Source organism: Papaver somniferum, unplaced genomic scaffold, assembly GCF_003573695.1.
Source record: "Papaver somniferum cultivar HN1 unplaced genomic scaffold, ASM357369v1 unplaced-scaffold_10, whole genome shotgun sequence".
NCBI lineage: Eukaryota > Viridiplantae > Streptophyta > Magnoliopsida > Ranunculales > Papaveraceae > Papaver > Papaver somniferum.
Window position 1 is genome coordinate 16779605 of NW_020618825.1, and position 24869 is coordinate 16804473.

General features: G+C 36.2%; 1 protein-coding gene and 1 pseudogene across 1 annotated transcript; one reads left to right on the forward strand and one right to left on the reverse strand.

The window, feature by feature from the left end:
* The first annotated feature begins 1391 nt into the window (after window positions 1-1391).
* Window positions 1392-3377, forward strand: LOC113327016 (annotated as a pseudogene).
* A 914-nt stretch (window positions 3378-4291) lies between these two features.
* Window positions 4292-4915, reverse strand: LOC113326459 (zinc finger protein 1-like). The gene has a single exon (XM_026574184.1). It carries the CDS (start codon window positions 4913-4915, stop codon window positions 4292-4294), a length of 624 nt encoding a protein of 207 aa, XP_026429969.1.
* Window positions 4916-24869: the final 19954 nt, after the last annotated feature.

Here is a 24869-nt window from a genome sequence, read left to right on the forward strand (position 1 = left end):
CTAAAGGTTGTAAAGTAAGTGCAAAAAGAAGGGGGCCAAGGGGATCTCCCTGTTGAACTCCTTGGACAGACGACAAAGTGGAGTTATTATAGTATAGCCTGGGAGGTTGAGAGTAACAAAACTCCACCCACTTATAAATGGATGGGCATCTATTCCTCACCCCCTGGATCATAGCCGACCTACTCACCAAATTGAAGGCATTATTGGATTTTTTATTTTTTTATTTTTGAATTCTTTCATTTTAAGAAAAGTCGATTCAAACCAAGAATATAATGAAAATGTGACGTAGTTTTGGGTTGCCAGGGAAAATAAACAATCAACTTTAAATGCATTTTTTTAGTAGAAATGATTGTTTTTGTTTTCTTTTTGAATATTATTATTAGAGAGCATGATAAATCGAAAACCAAAAGCATCATGTAGAGCCATGTGATTCAAAGGCACTAGCGAAACTATGGGTGGCTGTCTTTGGGATGCTCAAGCCACCTCAAAAATCTAAAACCTTATCCTACATGCAAATTTTGAGAGGTATTTCGAAAAATGTTGTCAATTGTCAGTTTCCGTTGGTGTAAATTCAAAGGATCATTTGTATGTGTCAATGTTCTGAAAACCGACCCGAACATCGAATCGGAAATATTACCGGGTCAGGATCAAACGGATCAACCAGTAGTTCAACCCGGATTCACGGGATCATATATATATATAAGGATTTAGGAACTTGTAACCCTAACAGTCAGTATAATTTGAAGTTAAAGTCCTAAAATTAACTCCAAAATAACAGTTTGGATTCCCTATCACCAAAGAGCTGCTAGTTCAGTGGTCAGGGATTACTTTTAAACGAGCAACGGGTTGTGGGATCAAACTCGTATTGGGTCGACTGAATCATGGGTCAACCGGGACGAGTCACCCGGTTCTCATTAAAGAGAACGGTTTTCTGTAAGTTTATGGGTCACTAGCAGACCTGCCCAGAAAAATGACTAGGTCATTGGTTCACTGGGCTGACCGCCAGGCCGGGGCAGGTTTTCGTAACATTGGTTTGTGTATGTTTGTTGAGGAGATCATCAAGTCATTGCCCAAAACAACCGAACTTCTTACATATTGCGAGATTGTCACTACAACCCTCATTTATAGTGCATACAATTTGTCTTGGCTCTTGTGCAACCGTTTACTCCTTAATAAATAAATAATACACCATTTTGTCTGTTATTTATAAATGAACGATGGAACGCATCCGTTGACTTATATCCAACGGTGATAAACACCTCATTTCTGATAAAACACGTCGTGCTTCGATCGTCTCGAGAAGAACGTGTAATAATTTAGTCGAATAATAATTCTCCTTATCGTCTCGATCAGATGTCATTTCCAATCTCATCGAGTAGTAGTTTCATTTCTTCAGTTCCATTCCAATGTCAATTCCATTTCCTCAGTTCACACTCCTAGTGTTACTGATCACTACCATCTGTGCTCTTAATTGTCATGGTTTCACCATAAAAGAAGCAACTATCAATGATATCCAACTAGCATTCAAGAGTAACACATTGACATCTAGGCAACTCGTCGAGCTCTACATCAAGGAGATTCAAACCCACAATCCACTTCTCAATGCAGTTATCGAAGTGAACCCAGACGTGCTAAATCAGGCTGACAAAGCCGATTATGAAAGGAGGAACAGTGGATCTAGATTACTGGGAGCGTTACACGGGATACCGATCCTCCTCAAGGATAATATAGCAACCAAGGATAAACTTAGCACTACAGCTGGATCATTTGCACTGCTGAAATCCGTGGTTCCTCGTGATGCAGGGGTGGTTAGAAGGTTGAGAAAATCTGGAGCATTGATCCTGGGCAAGGCTAGCCTAAGCGAATGGTCTAATTTCCGTGGTACGGGTATTCCGTCGGGATGGTTGTGGAAGAGGTGGCCAGGGAAAGGTAAGTTAACTTGAAATCCTTGCTCATATATATATTTTTTTTGATTGAAATTTTAAACATACATGTTTTTATAGTGCTGTTGTAATGTTGTGGTATATACTTGTATGTCACTTAGAATCCGTATGTTCTATCCGCGAACCCGTGTGGTTCTAGCAGTGGATCGTCTATATCTGTTGCCGCGAATTTGGTGACAGTGTCTCTGGGAACGGAAACTGATGGGTCAATCCTCTGCCCAGCCGGTTCTAATTCAGTTGTTGGATTTAAGCCTACAGTTGGACTCACCAGTAGAGCTGGAGTCATTCCAATCTCACCTAGACAGGATTCCGTTGGGTATGTTGTTGGAATTCACCATAAATTTTCTTGCAAATGTTTTTTTGCCGGTTCTTTAATTATCCTCTAAGTCATTTTAATTAACTTAAAATGGTGCATTGAACAGGCCAATCACCAGAACAGTATCGGATGCTGTGTACGTATTGGATGCCATTGTGGGTTTTGATCCAAACGATGCCGTAGCAACATCTACAGCAGCAAAGTTCATACCTAGAGGTGGTTACAGTCAATTTCTAAACAAGAATGGTCTCCGAGGAAAAAGATTAGGGATAGTGAATGCGTACTACAGCGGTTTCCCTACAGAATCTCTTTTCAATCTCTTCGTGGGACACCTCGAGAAGCTAAGGTATCATCCTATTCTTTGACAACATATATTTCCTATGTACTTTCATAACAACTTGAGCTAATATTGATCTTGCTTCTCTCCGTCAAAATGAAGACAAGCGGGTGCAATTTTAGTGGACAATCTGGAAATCGACAACCTCCAAACGATTTACAGTCCCCAAAGTGGTGAACAGTCTGCAATGTCTTCAGAATTCAAGCAGTCTCTGAATGTCTACTTGAAAGATCTAATGTCTTCTCCCGTGAGATCGTTGGCTGATGTAATCGCCTTCAATACGAATAACCCATCTTTGGTAAGCTTTTCAAACTGCGCTAATGAAATTAAATTATTGTTGCCAAATCATGCTGCTAACTAATCATGCCTATTGATCAGGAAATGACTGATGTCTATAATCAAAACTTGCTGGTAGAAGCTGAGAAGACCGCTGGAACCGAGGCAGAGAGAAGCGGGGATCTGCTGAATATGGAGAAACTTGACAATGAAGGGTTCAAGAGTTTGATGATTAAGAATAACTTGGATGCGGTTGTCGCCCCAGGATTTGCGTTATCTACTCCACTCGCAATAGGAGGGCATCCTGGAATTATAGTTCCAGCAGGGTATGGGGATGATGGAATGCCTATTGGAATATGTTTTGGTGGATTAAGAGGTTCGGAACCAAAGCTGATCGAAATTGCTTATGGTTTCGAGCAGATTACACTGGTTAGGAAACCTCCTTTTCTTACCACCTTAGTCAGTAATATTTAACCAGATCCAAGTGTCAAAACAGACTGCTTAACTCGCCTTGTAATTCAGATGTTGTCTTAATTTGAATTTGAATGAAATAAAAAAGCAGTACAAGTTTAAGACTCTGAAAGTCTAAAAAGTTTTTATTTTCGGGATTTTTGACTTGAACTTGATTGCTACATCAAAATAATGTGCATTGGACTAAATCCGAATAGGTTCCTAGCTAGCTAATCCAAGTTATATTTTTTTGATCCATGATCGGTAAAGAATCTGATACTGGAGAGCTATGTCGTAAAAGGCGCCTTGGACGTTGCCCTAGGCGCCAAAGTATCACTAAATTCTGGGTTTTCTAATTTTTCCTCCACATCTAGGCGCGTCTTAGGCGACCTAGGAGCTAGGCGCTAGGTTTGGCGCCTCGCCTCGCTTACTGTCTAATACAACGTAGCTGGCTAGTTTGGAATTCAGGTCATTGGTATCATCACCCAATGACTTTAATTATCATTGTAGTACAGTGAAACCGGCCAAGTTATACTTCAATAGATTAACTGAAAGTGAAGGATATTATCTTGCGGATTTGAAAAGAAAAGAAGAACCCTGCTAACCTTACTTTTTTTGTGTATATCATGATCAACAAGAATCAGAATATATAGAGGTCGAACTATTGAACGAACAAATACAGATGGTGACAGTACCGCGCCATGCTCCTGCCCGCAGTCATAATAAAGCTAACTAAGATAATGTGATGATTATATTAACTATGATACTAATAAAATAAGGAGGATTATTAATACAAACATTGATATCAGTCGGAGTTAAAAGTATCACGACATCAGATGCTGGAAACAAAAATGTGCCGACCCATAGGTTAACCACAAGGTAGAACAGACGGCAACAACAAAGTTTGCAAATTAATCACCAAAAGGATATATATGGTTAACTACAGAACACGGACAGTTAATGGCTTAATCAAAGCTTAAGAGACAAATCAAGCATTGTTGTTCCCTCATTCGGTGGCATCAATGACAATGACAAACCCACATCTAAGTAGTTGTTAACACCTTCTGGCCCGTCGGTCATCAGACTTGTACAATCAGATAGTTGTGCAGCTTGCTGTAATGGATACTGTTCTTGATTCACGCATATATGAGAAGATCCCCGAGCAGATGATGGTAATACAGAAGATATTGGTTTTTCTACCGTAGACCGAACTAGAATACCCAATGATGGTTTATCCATGGCAGGAAGAGGTGAAGAAAACAATGATGAAGAACTCACATATGCTTGAGCATGCATGGTTGTCGCCGTGGTGGTGGTGTGGTGGTGGTGGCGACTTTGGTTACTGTGGTGACGGTGTTTATGATACCCAGAATTAGTGAGTGCAGCTAATGTAGCCGAACGTTCACGTTTGTGAGCATTCTGATGGCCGCCTAATGCTTGTGCACTATGATATTTCCGGTGACAATAGCTACACAAAAATGTATAAGTTTTCATTCTAGCAAAATGACTTGTCTCCACAGATTTTCTTCTTTTATTATCTGAATCAACACTATCGTCGAAACAATAATCTCTGAAAGGCATGGTTTTGTCCATGTTTTTCTGTGAGAAAACCATATAGCTATGCTAGTCTATAGTTAGTACTATATATAAAGGACTCTGGTGTGGGCATTTATTACCATTTGAATTGCTAGATATAATTTTCGTTTTTAATGATACAGTAAGAAGTAGTTGGATAGAGTACGATATATATACACACAAAATTGGTTAAAAATACCAAAATCAATAATTCTTGGATGAAAAAGACTTGTATATTTTGATACTGTTTAAATGGACAAAAATTAAAAAGATACTGTTTAAATGGACAAAAATATGAAAATAACCAGGATGTAACCAGTTTCATCCTATCCATTTTCAAATATTTTTTCTTATTTTTAATTTATATCAGGATGCATCCAGTTTCATCCTTGCTATTTTTCAAGTTTAAGCCGCGATGAATCCAATTTCATCCTTGCTATTTTTTTGTGTCCATTTCACCCATACTAATGTTTACTCGTCCATTTGAACCATATTTTCAAATTTTTTGGACAAATGACCCATTTTCCGATATATATAGTATCTGAGGCTGAATAAATGACTTAATTTTGCCAAATTTGCACAGCTCCAAGGTACAACATCAGCATGTCAACATGCATATAATAAATATAAGACAAAGACAGATCGGTATGAGGCAAATAGTTTATACCTAGATATAGATGGATATCTTGCTTTCCCTGACGAACAGATTTGGAAAGCCAGAGTTCCCTTAAAGGTATCTTTCTTCCTGTGGACTTTATGTCATAAAAGTGCTCCAACCTTGGATTTTCTTCATAGAGCGTGTAAAATTCAGAATCCAATTTGTTTGTTTTGTGTTGAAGCTGTGGAGACAAATGATCATCTGTTTATACATTGTTAAGAGACGGTTAAAATATGGAATTATTTTTTTGATAGCTTTTGTTTGAGTTACGTTGGACCTTCTCCCGGAGTGTGACATCGACCATTTGGAAATGGAGAAGTAAGAAAGGCAGGAAGGTGATCAAGAAAGTCTGGGGTATATTTTCATTCGCTATCCGGTGGATTATTTGAATAATAGAAAAATAATAGACTATATTTAAATAAAAGGAGACACTTAAATCAGTTGATTGTGGCTGTTAAGTACACCTTAATTATATAATTGAGCTTTAAAAACTAGTTTGTTCGAAGGTATTTCATTATCTACTCTTATTTGTAATTGAAATACTGTCATAGGCATGAGTTAGCCTTGTTAGCTTAACTTTTCATGATTCCTCACTGCATTAGTGAGGGTCATTTTTAATTTGAATTTGCCTTTTCGTAAAAAAAGAAAAAAAAAAGTTTATACCTTCACGATTCCAAGATTTTCGGGATAAAAATCATTGTGTTGAAAGTTTCTAGGTAATCCATTTTTGTGTTAATTTGACTAATCCATTTGATTAGTTGTTTACGTGAAATCAGACTAGTTGCAGGATAAAACCAGACTCGGTTATTGATAAAGTACTCCTACTTTTCACATTACATTAAAAAAATGCCCCCGTTTTTTTGAAATTTGTTAAAGTACCCCGTTTTGTTCAAAAGGCAAATTCCATCCAGTTAAGTGCTAGATGGCAGTTATCTTTTCGATTAAAAGTCATATTTACTCCTGAACTACATCTCCTTGGAGAGGAGGGTAAATGTTCCGACGATCCTGAAAATGGTGTAACGATCCTGAACGGGGCTCGACGAACCTGAAAGCTTTGTCACGATCCTGAACCGGACTCGACGAACCTAAAAATATGTCATAGACGGTCGATTTCTCCCAACCAAAACCCCCAAAATACTTGAAATGATGAACCCTTTTTGGGGAATGAGGTAATGAACCTGAAAGCGGTGTAACGATCCTGAACCGGACTCAAAAAGCCTGAAAAATGATATATAAAATCAATGTGGAAATAAATAAAGGGCAAATATGTAAAGTAAATTAAACTTAACTAACACTAGATGGAAAAACTAACGTAAGGGCACTTTAACAAATTGTAAAACAACGGAGGCATTTATTTTTCGCATACGGGATTACTTTATCAAAATTCTCATTTAATTATCCAACTATCTTAATTAGAAAAATGTACGTGCTTACTAGTCTCAGACATTTCCTTCTTTTATTATATGAATCAACACTCTGACGAGAGAGCAATAATCTCTAAAAGACATGATTTTGTTCATGTTTTTCTGTGGGAAAACCATATATAAAGGACTCTTGGTGTGGGGATCTATCACAAATTAAATTGCTGCAACTGTCGTTTTTAAATTTTAATATTACAGTAGAAGTTGTTGTACACACTCCCTAGCTAGCTAAGCCTAAGATTTATAGCTTCATGCATGTTATAAATTTTCAAGGTGTGGGTGAGAAGTCTTTAATTGAGATTCATGATTATAACACCATGGAGCACTCATGCCCCGCATCGTTTTGCGGGTAGCTATCCTGCTCAAGCGGTTTTTTTATTGTTGGATCATGTTAACACCCAGATTTAACAGCCATGAACCCTTTAAGAAAAATGATGGGTCCTTTCCTGAATATGGTAGGTCCTTTTCTGAGTATGAATCTAATCGTTGAAGTAATGATCTAACGGTAAAGAAGCCCGTTTGAGCGGGATAATTACCCGCAAAATGATGCGGGATAGCATTTGTCAACACCATGCAGGTGGTAAAGTTTGTCGTACGTATAGACTGAATGGCCTTTTAAATAAACAGTGGTTATGGACAAACCGTCTATTTGAACCACTGGAAACCGTATAGACACAAAAATTAGGTGGGTCCCATCCTTTGGGGAAAAGTAAGAGGGTTGCTTTAGGTGTTTTGAGTCTATGCCGTTTTTTCGGATAGAATTTTTGTTAAATTCTGTATTCAAAAGTGCAGTTTGCCGTAGAGTGTCATCGCTATTATAGGGCTTATTCCTACGATGTGCTAGTTTAGCAGCTAGATTAGCAGTCCATGTTAGTTAGGACAACCTTCTAAGTCCTATGAAAGTTCTAATCTAGCATGCTAGTCGCATAATCAAATAACGCCCACCGTTGAATGGTTTAGCGCCCCCAATCTCAGACGTCAGATCAAAAAATAAATCTAGATTCGCTGAACCATTCTGTGAAAAGGTGATTTTTATGGCGCTAAACCATTCAACACAACTATCACTAGTGGAAAATGAGGTTTCTAGGACCCACATCCGAGACCCTCAGTAACGGTAGTTGGACCCTTGACCAAACATAGCGGTCTCTGATATGATAAAAAAATGGAAAAATTTCGAGATGACTAATAGCGGTCTCTGAATAATTACTATTTTGCCCTAAATATGCGGCCGATCCCGCGACCCATTAAAATCGATTCACATATGATAATATTTTATTACTTGATCGAGGATATCAATACCTCTTTCTCTCTCTCCCATTTCTCATCTCACTTTCTCTTTCTTCTTCTGCTCTCTCGGTCTCCTCCTCATGCGCCTCTCTAATCCATCTTCTTTATCCTCACCACCAAATCGAAACTGAAAAAAAAACCATAAGAAATCAATTAAATCATTTCTCTTAAACCCAACCCGTTTCACCATCTTTTTCATCTCTTACAAAAAAATCATCGAATTCTCCAATAAAACTTGGAACCACAGACGTAAGCAAATAGGAAGAAAACAATTGTTCTTGAACCATCTTCTTCTTTTCATCTTTGTGTTAAGGTTGTAACTAACCGATCTACTTTTTTTTTGTTCGGTGGGTTTCGTTTTGTACAACTTTTATTCAGATTTGAAATGCAATTAGGGTTTCTATTTGAGAGTACTGTTAGGGTATCTATAAATTGTGTTTCTAGAACAATCCTGTCTATTTTCTTTAGCAATCGCTCTCTTTCTTCTTCTAATTGTTGTTTTTGATTTCAATTTTTAGTTATAAAGATGGAAGAATAATCCTGTTAAAAATGGGTGAGTTTTGTTGTTGAATATTGAAATGAGTTTGTGTATTGAAATGTCCCCTGTTTGGTTGTTTTAATCGACTTTGAATTGTTTTTGTTTTGTTTTCTGTTGATTGCAGTTGGGTCATTCTTAGATGCCATGGCAACAAACTTAAAGTGGATTGTTTTTAGGAGCTGTTGTTGTATCAATTTCAGGATCTGTTGTATTTGATTCATATTTAGATTCTCTCTAGGAAGTCTTTCGGGTAGGAGAGAAAATTTTCTGAGTCGCTCCAGCCATATATTATATGTCTTACAAATTAAGGTAAGTTCAAATTTTCATTGATACTAAAATTATGCTAATTGATTTTGTTTATGGAGTGGAATATTGAAATGAGTTTGTGTATTTTACAGGACTTAGGTTTGTGTAGTACTGGATACTAGTGTTGCTGAACATTTTCTCTGTAGTTTGCTTATGAAGATGCTAGAAGTTGAACATCCAGGTGCTAAGGTAATATCGATACATTAGGAATGCATACATTTTTTATTCTTTGGGTTTGTTTCTGTTCTTGAGAAGGATTAATTTTCAATTTTAGTTTGAGTTATATGCAAATGGATCCACTAAATGGTGATTGTAATGTCGCTTCAATTTATCGTACATTTATTGAGGAAGTTCCTTATGTGAATGAGATTAATCACAGGGTTTAAGCAGTGGCTCTTGCTATGTCACTTTCCTTGTCGAGGAGAAGGACGTCAGTATCTCAAACTTGTGGGAATGCAGGGCTATTCTGCGTAGAAGTGGTGTGGCTGAAGCTCTCACTACGAACCACAGTTCGAGGAGAAGATGAGTGGAACAAAGAACAAGGTAGTTATGTAGTAGATCACGAACTCCTTAAGAAGCAAAATTGTTGAGCTCTTGTAATGTTTTTGCCTTGTAGAATATGGAATGAAGTCACATGTATTAGAAAGCAATTAAATTCATGTCATATGTTTGTGTAGGTAATTTCTTTAGTCATTATACTATGTGGTTACTGTACTAGTTATGTGCTATAGGTTCATGTCGAATCATAACTATTCAATCATGTTGTTGGTTTCAGGGAGCACAATCTTAGGAAGGTGCTTCTGCGAAATTAATAACTTGAATTGTGTAAGCTCTTCTTCTCAAGCACCAAATATTGTCACTCGTGCTTGATACAAAGCCTAAAAGATATTAAAAAAAGAAAGGTAACTGTTCTCTATTGTTTTCTTTGATATATTTTAGAATTATTAACTTGAATTGTGTGTGCAGATGGTTTTTATGGAATCTTCTTGTCTTGGTTCCTTTTTCGAACTAACTTGAATGGCTTGGCAACATAGGCTAGTTTAGTTGCTTATATACATAGTTAGAGACACTTTTCTTATATGGGTTTATAGATGGTGTGATTTCTGAAACGCATTTCTACTGTGTCCTATAATTGTTTGTTGAAATGTCACAAAGAATTACTATTAAAAGCATGATTGTATAAATGGGTTATCCTCATGTCATGGTGTCTTTAAACAAGTATAAAGGTTCCATCATGACATGGGTTAGCCTCAAATTGAACTAGATAGTTATAGGTAATTATCCAACAACTTTCGGAAGATATTTCTCGTCGATTTTGGATGAGCGCCTAGGAAAATATACATGCTTTAGTATATGCAGTGAAAAGCAACAAAAATGATTAATACCTACAATTGCGTGAACAAAAATGATTCAGTACATTTTTATTGGGATTTTGTCAATGCTTTCTTCACGAGAAATGTTTATCTAGATCTCCTCTATAATCTGTTAAAACAGCATGATGTTTGGACTTATAAATTAGAAGTTATAGCTTGAAACGTACATGTAGTCACAGTTGAGTTTTCCTGAAGGCAGCACCTGACACAGTCTTGTCTTGTGATTTTGAAGCATTGACACTTTTAATTTGGCATGAGTTCCTTCTAGGAAGTTGTAAAGGGTTGTGAGAGCTTTCGGGAAAGGTGTAGCATGCTTGATTCAGGTCATTAATTTAGGAGTTATCGCATTGCAAAAACAGCATGTTGGTGCTGAAATTTCTGAAAAACGGCTCTGTTGGGATTTTTCTCATGATACGTTCCCACATTTTTGAACAACTTAGAGCATGAATTAGCTCGGGACTTAAACCAAGAACTTTTAGATATTTATGAGAATTTTCCGTGAAGAAAGTAATTAAGAGACTTTATATTGCATTAAGGTAGATGTTTTTAACATGTAAATGGCTCTTGATATACTGTGTGAGTAGGGAAGAAATTCCAAATAATTCTTATTTTGCAAGCATTTTATTTAGTCTAAGAAGATTATAAATCCTTGAGTTTGGTTTACTTTGCGTACCTGACTTATCCATTCTGAATTTGGTATGTATGTGTGTATGGTTGTCGTCTATGGTGGCACAGCCAGGTGAAATGTTAATAACTTGGTGTTTTTAATCTGATTATTGATTATAAAATGTTTCATGAAATTATATTTGAGTCATGAGATTGTCATTTATAAACAAGTGCTGGACACATAATACCTTTATCTGCATTCATAATAGGAGAAGACACTCGGACATTGTGGAGTGACAAGTGACAACAGACTACATAAGCAGCAGAAATCTCAATGATAAACAGTAAGTTCTGTCCCTAAAAGACCCTCTTCATCTTTACCTAGCTAGAGCCTTATTGGTGCTTACTTAGACTTGATCATCTTGTTAGTCAATGTAGCCTTATTCAACCCACCTGGTGCTCTAAATAGCACAAGTTTGGTGTATTCTATGAAGCATATTTTATTATATTAAAGTTTTGTGAGTTCATAATTCTGTTAGAATGCGAATCTTTAGTCCTTAGAGGTACCCGAGTGTTGGCATTTTTTCGATTGATAATTACTTACATGAGTTTCGTTGTGTGTTTGTCTTGCAATGGTTACTTTAGTGTTCATACTTAAATTCTGAACTTCATTATGAAATGTTTTCTTGGAAAATGTATTTCAATGCAACCTTTCTTGATAATATTACGCTTAGCTTTTGATGTCATTGTGACATTCTATTTCTGTTTACATCACTGTATTTTTTAACCAAAGGAATACCAAACAGATAAGGCAGCCTTAGAATGGAAAAGTAGAGATGCCTCATGCACCTTATTCTTTGTCTAAGGCAGAAAGGGAAGTCATCTGTAAAACTCTTAGCACACTTAAAGTTCCAATTGGTTACAGTGCGAATTGGAAAAGGAAAGTATGCTTGAAAGACTTCCAATTGACCTGTTGCCTGTTGATACGAGCTTGAACATTATTCCCCTTTGATATTAGTATTTGCATACCAAAAGCATTCCACAAAAGTAATTCCCTTATAGTCCTTTTCTTTTCCATTCCCAGCTTTCTCCATTTATGTTTTCACTCTTGTGTTTTGATATGTAGGTTCTATTGATATCCTGGTTACTTTGGAGCTTACACCATAGTGAGAGGCATGGTATTCTCAAGGCATGTTTTATATGTTTCTTTTGGTTTGGAATTAGCTCTGCAGCTTTAAAATTTCGATTCTTGCCTATCACACATTGTCGGAACGTCGTCTATTAGTTGAGCATGTCGTTAGAACTTACTAGCTAGCTTGGACATGTGTTGTTCTGAACTAAGAATTTCATTCTTATGTGTAATTTAAACCCAATGAATGAAAGAATGGAAGTTGAATTCTCAATTGGAGTTTAAATTTGAGTTAAATTTGAATTTCAGTTTGACTTCGACTTGACTTTGCTGTGACTTTGACTTCCATTTGATTTGACTTTGACTTGAGTTCAATTTGACCTGACTTGACTTTGATGCAATCAGATTTTTCAGATTTAGCCATTCAGCCATTTCAGCAAATCTGAATCTATATTTTTTTTATATTATAATTTAAATCTGAGACCCACGGTTAAGGGTCTGTACCTCGTTACCATTAAAATACGTCGTTATTTTGAGACCCACGGCTTAAGGTCGTACGAGACAGCGACGCTTTATCAGAGACCCCAACAGAGACGGTTGGAAGTGGTCGTATAATACGTATATATGACTTGTTCTGACGGTCGCGGAACTTCTGTTTTCCACTAGTGTATCTCGCTGCTAGTTCACATGCGAGCAAATGGTAGAAGAGAGAACTAGTGTTAACAAATAGACAACACTTTTCTTTTTGAACTGCAACACTTTCTGGCTAATCTAGCGGTTCAATTTAGCCGATATGACTAAGCCTAAGACAATGTGATATAGGCGGCCGGAAGGATATCTATTAAGAGCAAAAATAAAGGAAAAAAAATCTCATTTGAGTTTTGATAGGGATTGGATACAACGACACCGGCACAGGTGGCTCACTGAACTAGTGCAACCATGGAAATAAAATAAACATGCATGTGGGTGAGAAAATAGAGCAAAGACTAAAGAGTACCATGATAAATAAACATGCACATGTACGTGAGAAAATAGAGCAAAGACTACAGAGTACCATAATATGTGACCTTATTTGCATTTAGGCAGTGGAATTGCATTTTGGAATGACATATGATGCGTTCAATGATCTTTGGCTACTTTATTTCCCAACCTATACAAACTATCTAGACAGAGATGTTAGGCTTGCAATTATGATATCTCTGAAGGGAATTGGTGCTTTGGTTTCAAACGTGTCCTAACTAATTCAGAAGTCGGAGAATATACCACTCTCGTCATGATTGGTGATATTCCACCTGTTCGAGATCAACTTTCAGATACAAGAAGATGGAAACTTCATCATTCAGGTATGTTTTCCGTAAGAAAATTATATCGTAAACTGGTTAAATCATATGGAATAGATAATTTCCCATATCTTTTCTTGTGAAAGGTTTCTATTCCACCCAAAATCAACCTCTTTGTTTGGAGTTTAGTTCTCGGCAGGTTAAACATTAAGGATATTCTTATGGGAAAAGGAATTAAGTTGGACAACTCTTGTGTTCTATGTGGTGATAAGTCGGAATCTCAACGCCATCTCTTCTTACACTGTAAAGTTGCATTTAGAATGTGGTCTCAGCTGCTGCCTACCTCTCGATGTGTTTGGGTAACTCCTGGATCGGTTATGCAGCTTGCTCTCTGTTGGCACAATACAACTTTTACACACAATGGAAACTATATTTAGAGCTTGATACCGGCAGCAGTATTCTGGTCTTTATGGAAAGAGTGCAACAACCGTACCTTTGATGCAAATCATATCTTCAAAACAGATGACGATCTGGTCTATGAAGTTAAGACTTCAATCCTCCTATGGGCTGCAGCAGCTGGAAATAGAGTTCATGTCAACTTCTTTGGTTCTGTGATTAATGATTGGGACAAGTTGTTCATGTAATATAGTTTCTTTTCGTTTGTGGTGTGGGTTTGGATGTAGAATTTTAAAGGTCAAATTTATGGGTCCAGAAGATTTGGTAGAATTACGTTTCCCTTTATATGTTTGGTTGCCCGAATACTTGGAACCAAGTTTCCTATGGGATTAAGTTTTCCCGCAAATCCTCCATATGGAGTCCGACCCCTACCCCCTAAGATTTGCTGGGAAACTTATCAAAGGATTTATGGACCCACTTTTTTTAACTCTAAATCCCATATATATATATATATGCAATTTTAAGATTTGGGGGTAATGCCAAACGGTACAAAAACTTTAATACAAGAAAACTCTCATAAGAATTTTAATTGAGTTACCAAACACATAAGGAATTTATATGAATCCCATCATTTATAATCCCATGGGATTATAAATTTTTGGTAACGGTGAATTCTGCAAACAAACAAACCCACTTGTTTTTTTTTTACCATCATTGGTAGACTTCCGTAAATTCTCTCATTCTAATACATATTCTCATTTTACACTTACCGTAATTTCTGCAGAGGTTTCTCCCGATTACAGATTTGATAGACGAGATTAAAAATTCTCAGCATTGGGATGGAGTGGTGGGAATGGGTCTCCTGATTTATCTCCTTCGGAGATTTATTCGGGATTAAGGGCTCGGTACCTTTAACATTTCCGCAAAATATACGCATATATAAATGTAGTAGGACCTCCCTTTACCCGAAGGTTTTTAACTGACATGCATATAAATGTACAACACATTGTCAAGACTCAAGTACACACATCATTTTGGTTTGGCCGTATAGTAAATTGACCATGTACGGTCACAAAGACACATCATTTCGGTTAGGCCTATATCCTCTGGAAGAAAAAATGACAGGTAGTTGATTTGCTGTTTAGGGAATAGATAGGTGACTGTTTGATCCCTATTTAGGGTCATTTAATGTCCCATAAATTGGGCCAAAGATTCCGTCGTTCTTTCGTTTCTAATAGTACAAATTGTTGTTTCTTTCTTCTGATCATTACTATTGGGAATTTATAAGTGAGATTTTACAATGATTATGGTAATTTTTGGTCTATTTACACTTAGTGCTATGGATACATGGGCCGACTTAGTCCAAAAAGACAACCAGCTTTAGCCCCCAAATGGCTATGGACAAGATAAAATATTAGTGATTGCTGCTAATATAGCTAACCGTTCACGTCTGTGAGCATTTCCGGTGACAATAACTACACGAAATTAGTGTATATAAGATTTCATACTATCAAAATGAGTAGTTTCAGCAGATTTTCTTCTTTCATTATCTGCGTCTACACTATTGCCTAAGCAATATAATGTAGAGTGTACGATATCTCTGAAGGACATGGTTTTGTCCATGTTTTCCTGAGAAAACCCTACAGCTATATATACATATATAAAGTTACAATTTAAGTTGCTACGATTATCGTTTTTATGATACAATAGAAGTAGTTGGACGGATTGGGATTATATCTCCTTGTTTTAAATTTGCAAGTAAGTTGTGGCTGATCAGCAGTCTTAAATAGCCCAACCGACAAAGAATTTGAAGCTAATTTTTTGGTGGCATGTTCCTCATGTAAAACTCTACACTCCTACCAAAAATGAAAGTATTTTGAAATAACAAACTTCACCGTTCACAAATTTTAATTTCAACCATTAATCTTCAACGGCTGATATTAAAAATCATAAATGGTGGCTTTATACATCTTAGAATGCTCTCATTTTTAGTTTGAATGTAGAGACTTATAAGAAGAACATGTCACTACAAAATTAGCTTCAAATTCATCACCGATTGGACTGAGTAAAAAAATGGCGCTAAAATGTGAAAATTATGTCAATATAACCATGTCAACAGATCCCACCCCGGTCTTAATTGAAATTCATTACAATATACCAGGTGGATAACGTAAGTCCAATGACCTAAGCAAATGCTGTAATTGTGCAATTTGCTGTAGAGTGTCATCATCACTATCGTACAAGCCTAGAGTTAAGACGAATATAGGACAACTTTGGCGCCTGAGTTTGATACGGATTTGGTAAAAGGGTACTGAACTGGCTCTGTGAACTAGTGTATGACATGAAGATATTCTACTATTTTTTAGTACGTGAAAAAAAAGAAAGAAAAAAAAGTACGATATAGTATCAGAGGCTGAATGTGACCTTTGCCAAATTTAGTCAACTCCAAGCAGAAGGTACAACATGTTGTCAACATACATATATATATATATATAAATATAAATATAAATATAAATATAAATATAAAGCAACGACAATTCCGAATGGAGGTTAAATGTGTCCCACGGCATTGATACCTTCATGAGAATCGTTGTGACCAGAGTTCTTGGGGGATGGATTCCATTTCTGTGCACGTTGTGCTACAGTGAGTGTTAATTTGATTAATCCATTTGGTTAACTAGTTGCTAAATATTTATTACACGATTTAAGCACAATGATTCTACACCAACCGGCAACCGGGTTTAATCCCCTCGAGTATCCCGTGATAAAATCAAAGGCAGATAAAGGAGTGACTCTTATAGCGTGTTTGAGTATAAATCTGCTTCTCCAGAAACAAAGTCAGAAGCAAAATTATTTTGCTTCACAAAAAGTTAACTTCTCAATTTCCAGAAATCGTTTTGAAATCTGATAGTCAAATTAATTTTTGATTTTTTAACTTAGTGTCGAAAAGCTATTTTTGATGTGCGATCCAAACAATCTATTAACAGCCGGATTAAGAATTGAGTGAGCTTTGAAAAGTAAGTGATTCCACTCTATCCCTTGGAAGGGATTAGTGTCGAGATTTTGTCATGGTCAAACATGTTATTAGAGATTTAAGGAAAAAAATTCATCGTTGTATAATTACTAAAATTAAATTAAATGGTCAAATTGACATGACACGCGCACACTCGTTGGAAATTATACACAACAACATATTGGTTTTCTAGTTGTTTCGATATTTCCTATGAATCATGTAAAAGAGGATCTATCATATAAATACTAGACGATTCAAAAGGAATATGAATTGATCTTTTTCTCTCTTCAACGGCTCTTTCTCTCTTCTCTCTCCAATTTCTCGTTTCCTCTTTTCATTTCCATTATTTTCCTTTCTTCAATTTTCTGTAACTCTTCCTTATCTTGGAGGGAGAGTGGAACAAAAGGGGGAATAATTCTTAGATATGCTAAGACTATTTTTCTGATGTTTCTGGGTCAAATTTTATGAGATTTTGAACTTAGGTTGCCCGCAATTGCATTCTACGTTCATCCTTAGGCTCATTTATATCCTGCATTCATCCCTTCGTAAATGCATTGTATTTCTTTAATCTCTTTAGGCTCATTTACATTCAGGTGATTCTGAGACAACACATCTACTATGGTGTTATCTGGCTTTTACATTCATAAAGCGTTATTTCCCCTAATTTTCAATAGTTTCAACAATGTTCTTGTGATTCTAAGCTGTCTTAACTATCTTAATTTACCCTCCTTCTTATATCTGTTTCTGTTTCAACTGGTGTGTATTTCTTAATTTACACCTATAGAAAAACTCGCGTCGTACTACAGTTGTGGAGTTGTTTTTGCTCCAATCTTCGTCTCGATGTTCTAACATATATCTAGGATACTATTGAATGATTTTTTTAATGAACAGCTGAAAAATGCGGTGATGTACGCAGGTGATTGGAGTTGTAGGATTTATCGACCAACGACTTGACATTCAAAATAAATGGATCCTGAATGGGTCTCTATAATTGAGAGCTTCTGGCAAGGGTGCTTATCTTCTACGTGTTTGTTTTTCACAGCATGAATTTTTCTCTCCCTGACCCATGAAATTTAACCGATGATTCAGTATATCCCATGACCCAATTCCTCACTTATGCTTACTTTGTTCTGTTTCGAAACTTGTTATATGTAGTGACCCAAAACACCGACCAACATTCCGGGAACTGGTTGAGAAATTAAAGCACCTGCAGTATTGAGACAACGTAATGCTCAAGCAATTCTTCTGTCCAAGTTCTAGAAATTTTTTATACATAGAATGTTTTGTATCTTAGGAAACTCTGTTAACTAGGAAATACTTGTATTACTAGTAGTTTAGAACTCTAAGTTATTGTCTGTATAAATAGATAGCTTTCATGTATGAATTGTTATTAACCATTCAAGGAATCCAATAATCATTCTAAACCTATACTCCTCTCTTCTCTTCTATATTCGAAACCTAACCAATTCTAAAACTTAACTTGATATCATCCTTGTTCGATTCTCCGTAGCTTCCGCATCTTCTACAACTTCCACAATTTCAATAGTTCTCAACCCTTCTCAATATATGATGGGTTCATCTGTTTTCTCTCAACCTCGTCACATCATCACTGTCAAACTAGATGAAACAAACTATTCTCTTTGGCATATGCTGAAAAAGCGGGAGTCTAACAACACCACCCAATATTTCGCTTAGCAATCTGTATGGACTAACTCCAAAATACTTTCTAGAGAATCAACTAGACAGTTAGACTCAATCTAGGTAAAAATATCTCAAGGAGTTAATATCTCTCTCTTGTTTTGATTTACTCAAGCTAATAGAAATCAGCGAGTCTTTAATCAAACACAAGGAATAACCTGGATGGTACCAAAGACCAATATCCAAGGATCAATCAATGAAAATCAACAACCAAAGGTTGGATTACTCTAATTGATGATCTGAAGCACAACCTGTATTATTTCAATTATAAAGATAAAACAATATAATGCGGAAATTGAAATAACACAGACACCAGAAATTTTGTTAACGAGGAAACCGAAAATGCAGAAAAACCTAGGGACCTAGTCCAGATTGAACAAACACTGTATTAAACCTCTACAGACACTAGCCTACTCCAAGCTAACTTCGGACTGAAATGTAGTTAAACCCCAATCAGTCTCCCACTGATCCAAGGTACAATTATGCTCCTACGCCTATGATCCCAGTAGGATACTACGCACTTGATTCCCTTAGCTAATCTCACCCACAACTAAGAGTTGCTACGAACCAAAATTACAGGCTTTGACCATAAACAAATCTGTCTCACACAGACAAGTCTATCAAAGGATCAATCTGTCTCCCACAGATAAACCCTAAAGGTTTTGTTATGTCTTTTGATAATTATCAAGGTGAACAGGAACCAATTGATAATCCGGTCTTATATTTCCGAAGAACAACCTAGAGTTATCAATCACCTCACAACAATCTTAATCGTATGGTAGCGAAACAAGATGTTACGGAATCACAAACAATGAGACGAAGATGTTTGTGATTACTTTTATATCTTTCCTATCGGAGATATCAATCTCAAGACAATCAATCTGATTGTACTCGTATCATAGAAGATGCAAGATCAGATCAAACAACTACGATAAAAGTAGTATCAGTTTGGCTTCACAATCCCAATGAAGTCGTTAACCTGTTTTTAGAAGAAGAAAACCAAAGGTTAAGAAAGAATCGACTCTAGCACGCAAACTAATATCACACGTAAGGTGTGGGGATTAGTTTTGCACAATACTAGATGTCTCCTTTATATAGTCTTTCAAATTAGGGTTTGCAATCAATGTTAGCTTAATAAGAAATCATTCAATATTCACCGTTAGATGAAAATCTGATTTAGATTCAAGCTAATATTTCTCAACCGTTAGATCGAAAACTTAACTTGTTACACACACTTGACAATGCACGCTTCTAGGTTTGTTAACCGTACCCAAACGTATGCACTTGTTGGTTCAACAATAGTTAACCAAAAGGTTAGCCATATGAGAATTTCATATCAACCATGTTCTTCTTCACCATAACTAGTTAAAATGACTTCGAATGAACTAGTTAGAGAGTTGTTCAATTGCAAGGAAATCTTATGTACTACACAAGACACAATTGAATCAAAGATGATTTGATTCACTTGAATCGGTCTATGAACTTTTATATCCACGGATTGCAAACTACATTCCTTAGTCTTTTTAAGTTTAAGTTCAGAAATCATCTTCAGATATATAACCTTCTCAAGTTCGCAGGCTAGGTTCGCGGACTTAAGTTATCGGGCAGAGTTTACAAATTACAACAGAAATTCTCGGGTATGAGAACTTTGCCGGTTCGCGGACTTAGCTTCACGTAGGTAGTTTGTCAACTCCAGCAGAAATTCTCAGGTTTGAGAACTTCGGCAGTTCGCGGACTGAATTCGCGGACTTGGCTTATGCCATTCTTCCGGTTTTATTGATCAACAAAGTTCGCAAACTTTGGTTCAAGGAATAGGGATTATACATAAATGTCTGTCCACAACAATGCTTATTTCCACCATTATTTATGTAATCTAAACCCTCATTTCAATCATTAAAACATTCTTAGAGGACGTTATATAGTTGTTACACCATTTCTCGTCAAAGCAATTTTCAAGATGATTGAAACATATCATGACTTTCGTCACATGGTAAAGATAAACTTGATCGAAGTGAAAATCTTACCAACACATATTTCGAGATATAGATAGGCGAGGTATACTCGGCTCGAAATACCAAATGTGTATAATCCAAGTCTATATATATAGCATACGACTTCTTTTCTCAAAGAGTAGGAGATAGAGTAGATAGACTTTTGAGTGATAGATAAGTTCAAGTCTTCACATACCTTTTTGTCGTGAAATTCCACCGGTTCCTTGAGTAGTTCTTCTACTTGTATGATGAATCACCATGAAGTCCTTGAGCTCAACTACACTTTCTATCCTAGTCCGAGACTTAGCTATAATAGACTAGAAATCAAGACTTATAGTTTTGATCACTAACATGCGACACATGCGAGTTCGACCGAGGAATGCTCTAACAATCTCCCCCTTTGTCAATTTTAGTGACAAAACTATCAATACATATGGAATACAAAAAAGATAAACAAAATTTAGTAGCTCCTATTCCACGTGTTTAATCTTCAACATTCCTCGAAATCTTCGTCACTTCCAAGTACTCCAATGATCCCAAAGGTTGTAAGTTTAGCATCACCGCTGTTGAAGATCCGTATCTATAACAATGAGAAAACATAGTTCTCGATCATTGTTATACAGTGTCATAGTATTATTACATAGCGTCAAAGTTCAATTGTATCACAACTTCAACAATAATACTATGGTGATATGTATCACTCCACCTTAGTCAATACTCCATCTCACATAGAAACCACTCCCCCTTATACAATGATCTAAAAACCATATGTATTTGTAGTGTGAACTACACATTAATTCTCCCCATTTTTGTCAATAAAATTGACAAAGGTACAAGAATGGGATCATAATGAAATTTCCGAGAGAGACATTTCATGACTAAAAGAAAAAATATATACCAACTAATTTAGATGCAATCATAAAGCCGGAGTTAAATGCATTCATCAAGGAGTTTAAAGATACTGGATAACTCCTCTAAAATTCCACAGCCACACACCCCTAAAGATATGACCATTAAGCACAAGTTCAAATGAACTCTCTCCCATTTGATGTCATTCCCGAAATAACAACAAGAGCGACCTTAATTTCAAACGAAAAGAAGGATTTTATTGGACACCAAAAACCACGAGAACGTTTTTCTATATCCAAAAAACTCAATCAAATTAATCACAAGTAAATCCATGATTAGTTTAATCGGAATACACAATCAAATTAAACACTAGAGGGGATCAATTCAATTGATTATGCTCAACATAAGAGAACTTATGGAGACACGAAAAAACTCAACTAGATTAATTACAAGAGAACCCATAATTAATCTAATTGGAATACACAACCAAACTAATAACAAAAATAATCAATTTAATTGTCATTTGTTTTGCTCGACATAAGAAAACTCACAGAGCAATAACTAAATAACCAAACAAGATGATTAATTTAGTTCAATATGCTCGACATAATATATCTCACAGAACACCAACTAAGCTAATAAATCAACTTGGTTGTATAGTGCTCAACATAAGATGCATTACAGAGCCTCACAGTAATACATAAAATATGGATCATGGATGACCAATACTGCGGAATACACAAGGATTCATTCTATCTTCAATCACTATTTGCATAATGACAATTAATAGACATAATCCTTGAAAACAAAAGATTTTAACCTATCTTCCATCAAAGATTGACAATATAGGCTTAACTTTTGTATTTTTCGAAAGTCCATTCATTCTTTTACCCGTACGTGAATACCGAACACGAACGACTTTACTTTTGACAAAGTATGGGACAAACATAGTTCACGGACGTAAACACCAATATCCAATAACAAATTGCAATATAACAAATCATAAAGATTAAATACTGCAAAACATCATCCTCCAAATATTTTTAGAATTTAAACCAATAAACCTAAAAAAGAACAAGAAGCTGAAAAATAATAGCTATGTATAGTCACAATCATTGATATCCAAAGCACTAGTTATTCTTCCAACTAAATCAAAAAGAAGACATACTAGGCAACAATAAATAAAGCAAGCTAAAAACAGACTCCAGTGCTATCCCGAACACGAACTAAGATCATATGGACGGTTCAGAATCCGTTCGAGTACAACATGACCCCCAAAAATAAATCCCAAAAGAGACTTTTGCAACAAAAGACTCAAAAAATTTCATAACTCAGGAAAGAAATTTTGAGCATAGTTATATCAGGAAACAAGACTCAAACAAGGACTTCCTAAAGAAAAAGAAAAGCAAATTTAGACACAACAATACTTTTAGCACAGCTAAAAGTTTAGCTATGGACGATAAGAAGATAGCTTAACTCAACAGACGCATATGCCAAAAGTATAGCTGATTATTAACACATCTTACTCAACATGGTTTTTATGAGTAAGCTCTTCAAACCTTGTCATTAATTAGCACAAGTATGAGCCACGAGCTCATCAAGAGATTTGTGTTTATGGTCAAGTCTCTTTTTCCTCCTTAGTCTAGAGAGGGATCCCTTTTTACGTGAGAAATTATCATAAAACTTACTGTCATCAAAATACGAGGCATAGTTTGAGTTATTACCAGAAGAATCTTGGTTTGCGGAGGAAGACAACCTGTTGACGAATTCTTTATACCCTTTAATTATCTCTTTCAGATTATTTCTCATTTCATCAATTTTTCTTCTTTCTTATGAACTTCCTTTCTCATCAAAGGAAGCGTTATTTCCAGAGACCATGACACGATCTTCCTTTAGACGTATGTTTTGTTCTTGCGTGTTCGAGGAACTCATTGAACTAACTTTCCTGGTAACATACACAGGGTAGGTACGAAAACCAATTGGTTTAATCATACGAATGTCAGTGACACCTTTAAGAATTAAATCTAAGGTGTGCTGAAGTTGAAACAAGGAGTTTTTCTTCAACCTAGAGGTTCCCTTTCGCTTAACAGAATTATTTGTCTCGCAGACAAGACATACTTTCTGATCATCAGAATGATTAGATGGTACAGTCGTAATATCATCGTTAGAAGATTTCTTCCCTCCATTCGATGTGAAACATCCTTGAGTGATGCTGACTTCAGGCATATCCGTTTTACTAGAAGGGGCTTCCGTCTTTACTTCTAAGCATGAACCATATTTAGTTGTGTGAGAAGTAGTTTTCATATTGGATTTCTTTGAGAATCCTTGAATAGAGAGATTACCCAAGAGATGTTCAATTTCCAGGGAATCCTTTTTGAGGCTAGCCTCAAGAGTCGTGCACAAAGACTGATCTTCAGCATTACCTTTGGATTTTTAATCACTTACCACACCAAGAAGAGTATTGACATGGTGCTTCAACCGATTAAATCTATCAGCTTGAATTCTAACAAGATTTAGAATCAATTCACTCTCTTCAGATGAATCTCGTTCATTGCCAGAGAAGCTCTCTTTTGAAAGGTAATCGGGATCACACATGTCGATGTTAGTATGTCTCGTCAGAACACAAGGTTTGTCTATGTTCGAGATTGAAGAAAATTCTCTTTAATAGAATTTGACGAGATAGAACTTTTATTTCTGGCGAAGCGTTTATCAGAAGTTGTACTCTTATCCATAGAGTCGGATCTTACAAACACAGACTTGTAAGGTCTTGAATGTGTTTGTCTGCTCTGATACCAATTGAAAAAGCGGGGGCCTAACAACACCACCAAATATTTCGCTTAGAAATATGTATGGACTAACTCCGAAATATTTCTAGAGAATCAATTTTACAGTCAGACTCAATCTAGGTAAATGTATCTCAAGGAATTAATATCTCTCTCTTGTTTTGATTTACTCAAGCTAATAAAAATCAGCCAGTCTTTAATCAAACACAAGGAATAACTTGGATGGTACCAAAGACCAATATCCAAGGATCAATCAATGACAATCAACAACCAAAGGTTGGATTACTCTAATTGATGATCTAACGCACAACCTGTATTATTTCAATTATAAAGATAAAACAATATAATACGAAAATTGAAATAACACAGACACCAGAAATTTTGTTAACGAGGAAACCGCAAATGCAGAAAAATCCCGGGACCTAGTCCAGATTGAACACAAACTGTATTAAGCCGCTACAGACACTAGACTACACCAATATAACTTTGAACCCCAATCAATCTCCCACCGATACAAGGTACAGTTATGCTCCTACGCCTCTGATCCCAGCATGATACTACGCACTTGATTCCCTTAGCTGATCTCACCCACAACTAAGAGTTTCTACGACCCAAAATCGCAGGCTTTGACAATAAACAAATCT

What these genes read in the sequence shown, in the direction of transcription:
- LOC113326459 (XM_026574184.1), bottom strand. Translation starts at nt 4,915, where the DNA reads ATGGACAAAACCATGCCTTTCAGAGATTATTGTTTCGACGATAGTGTT.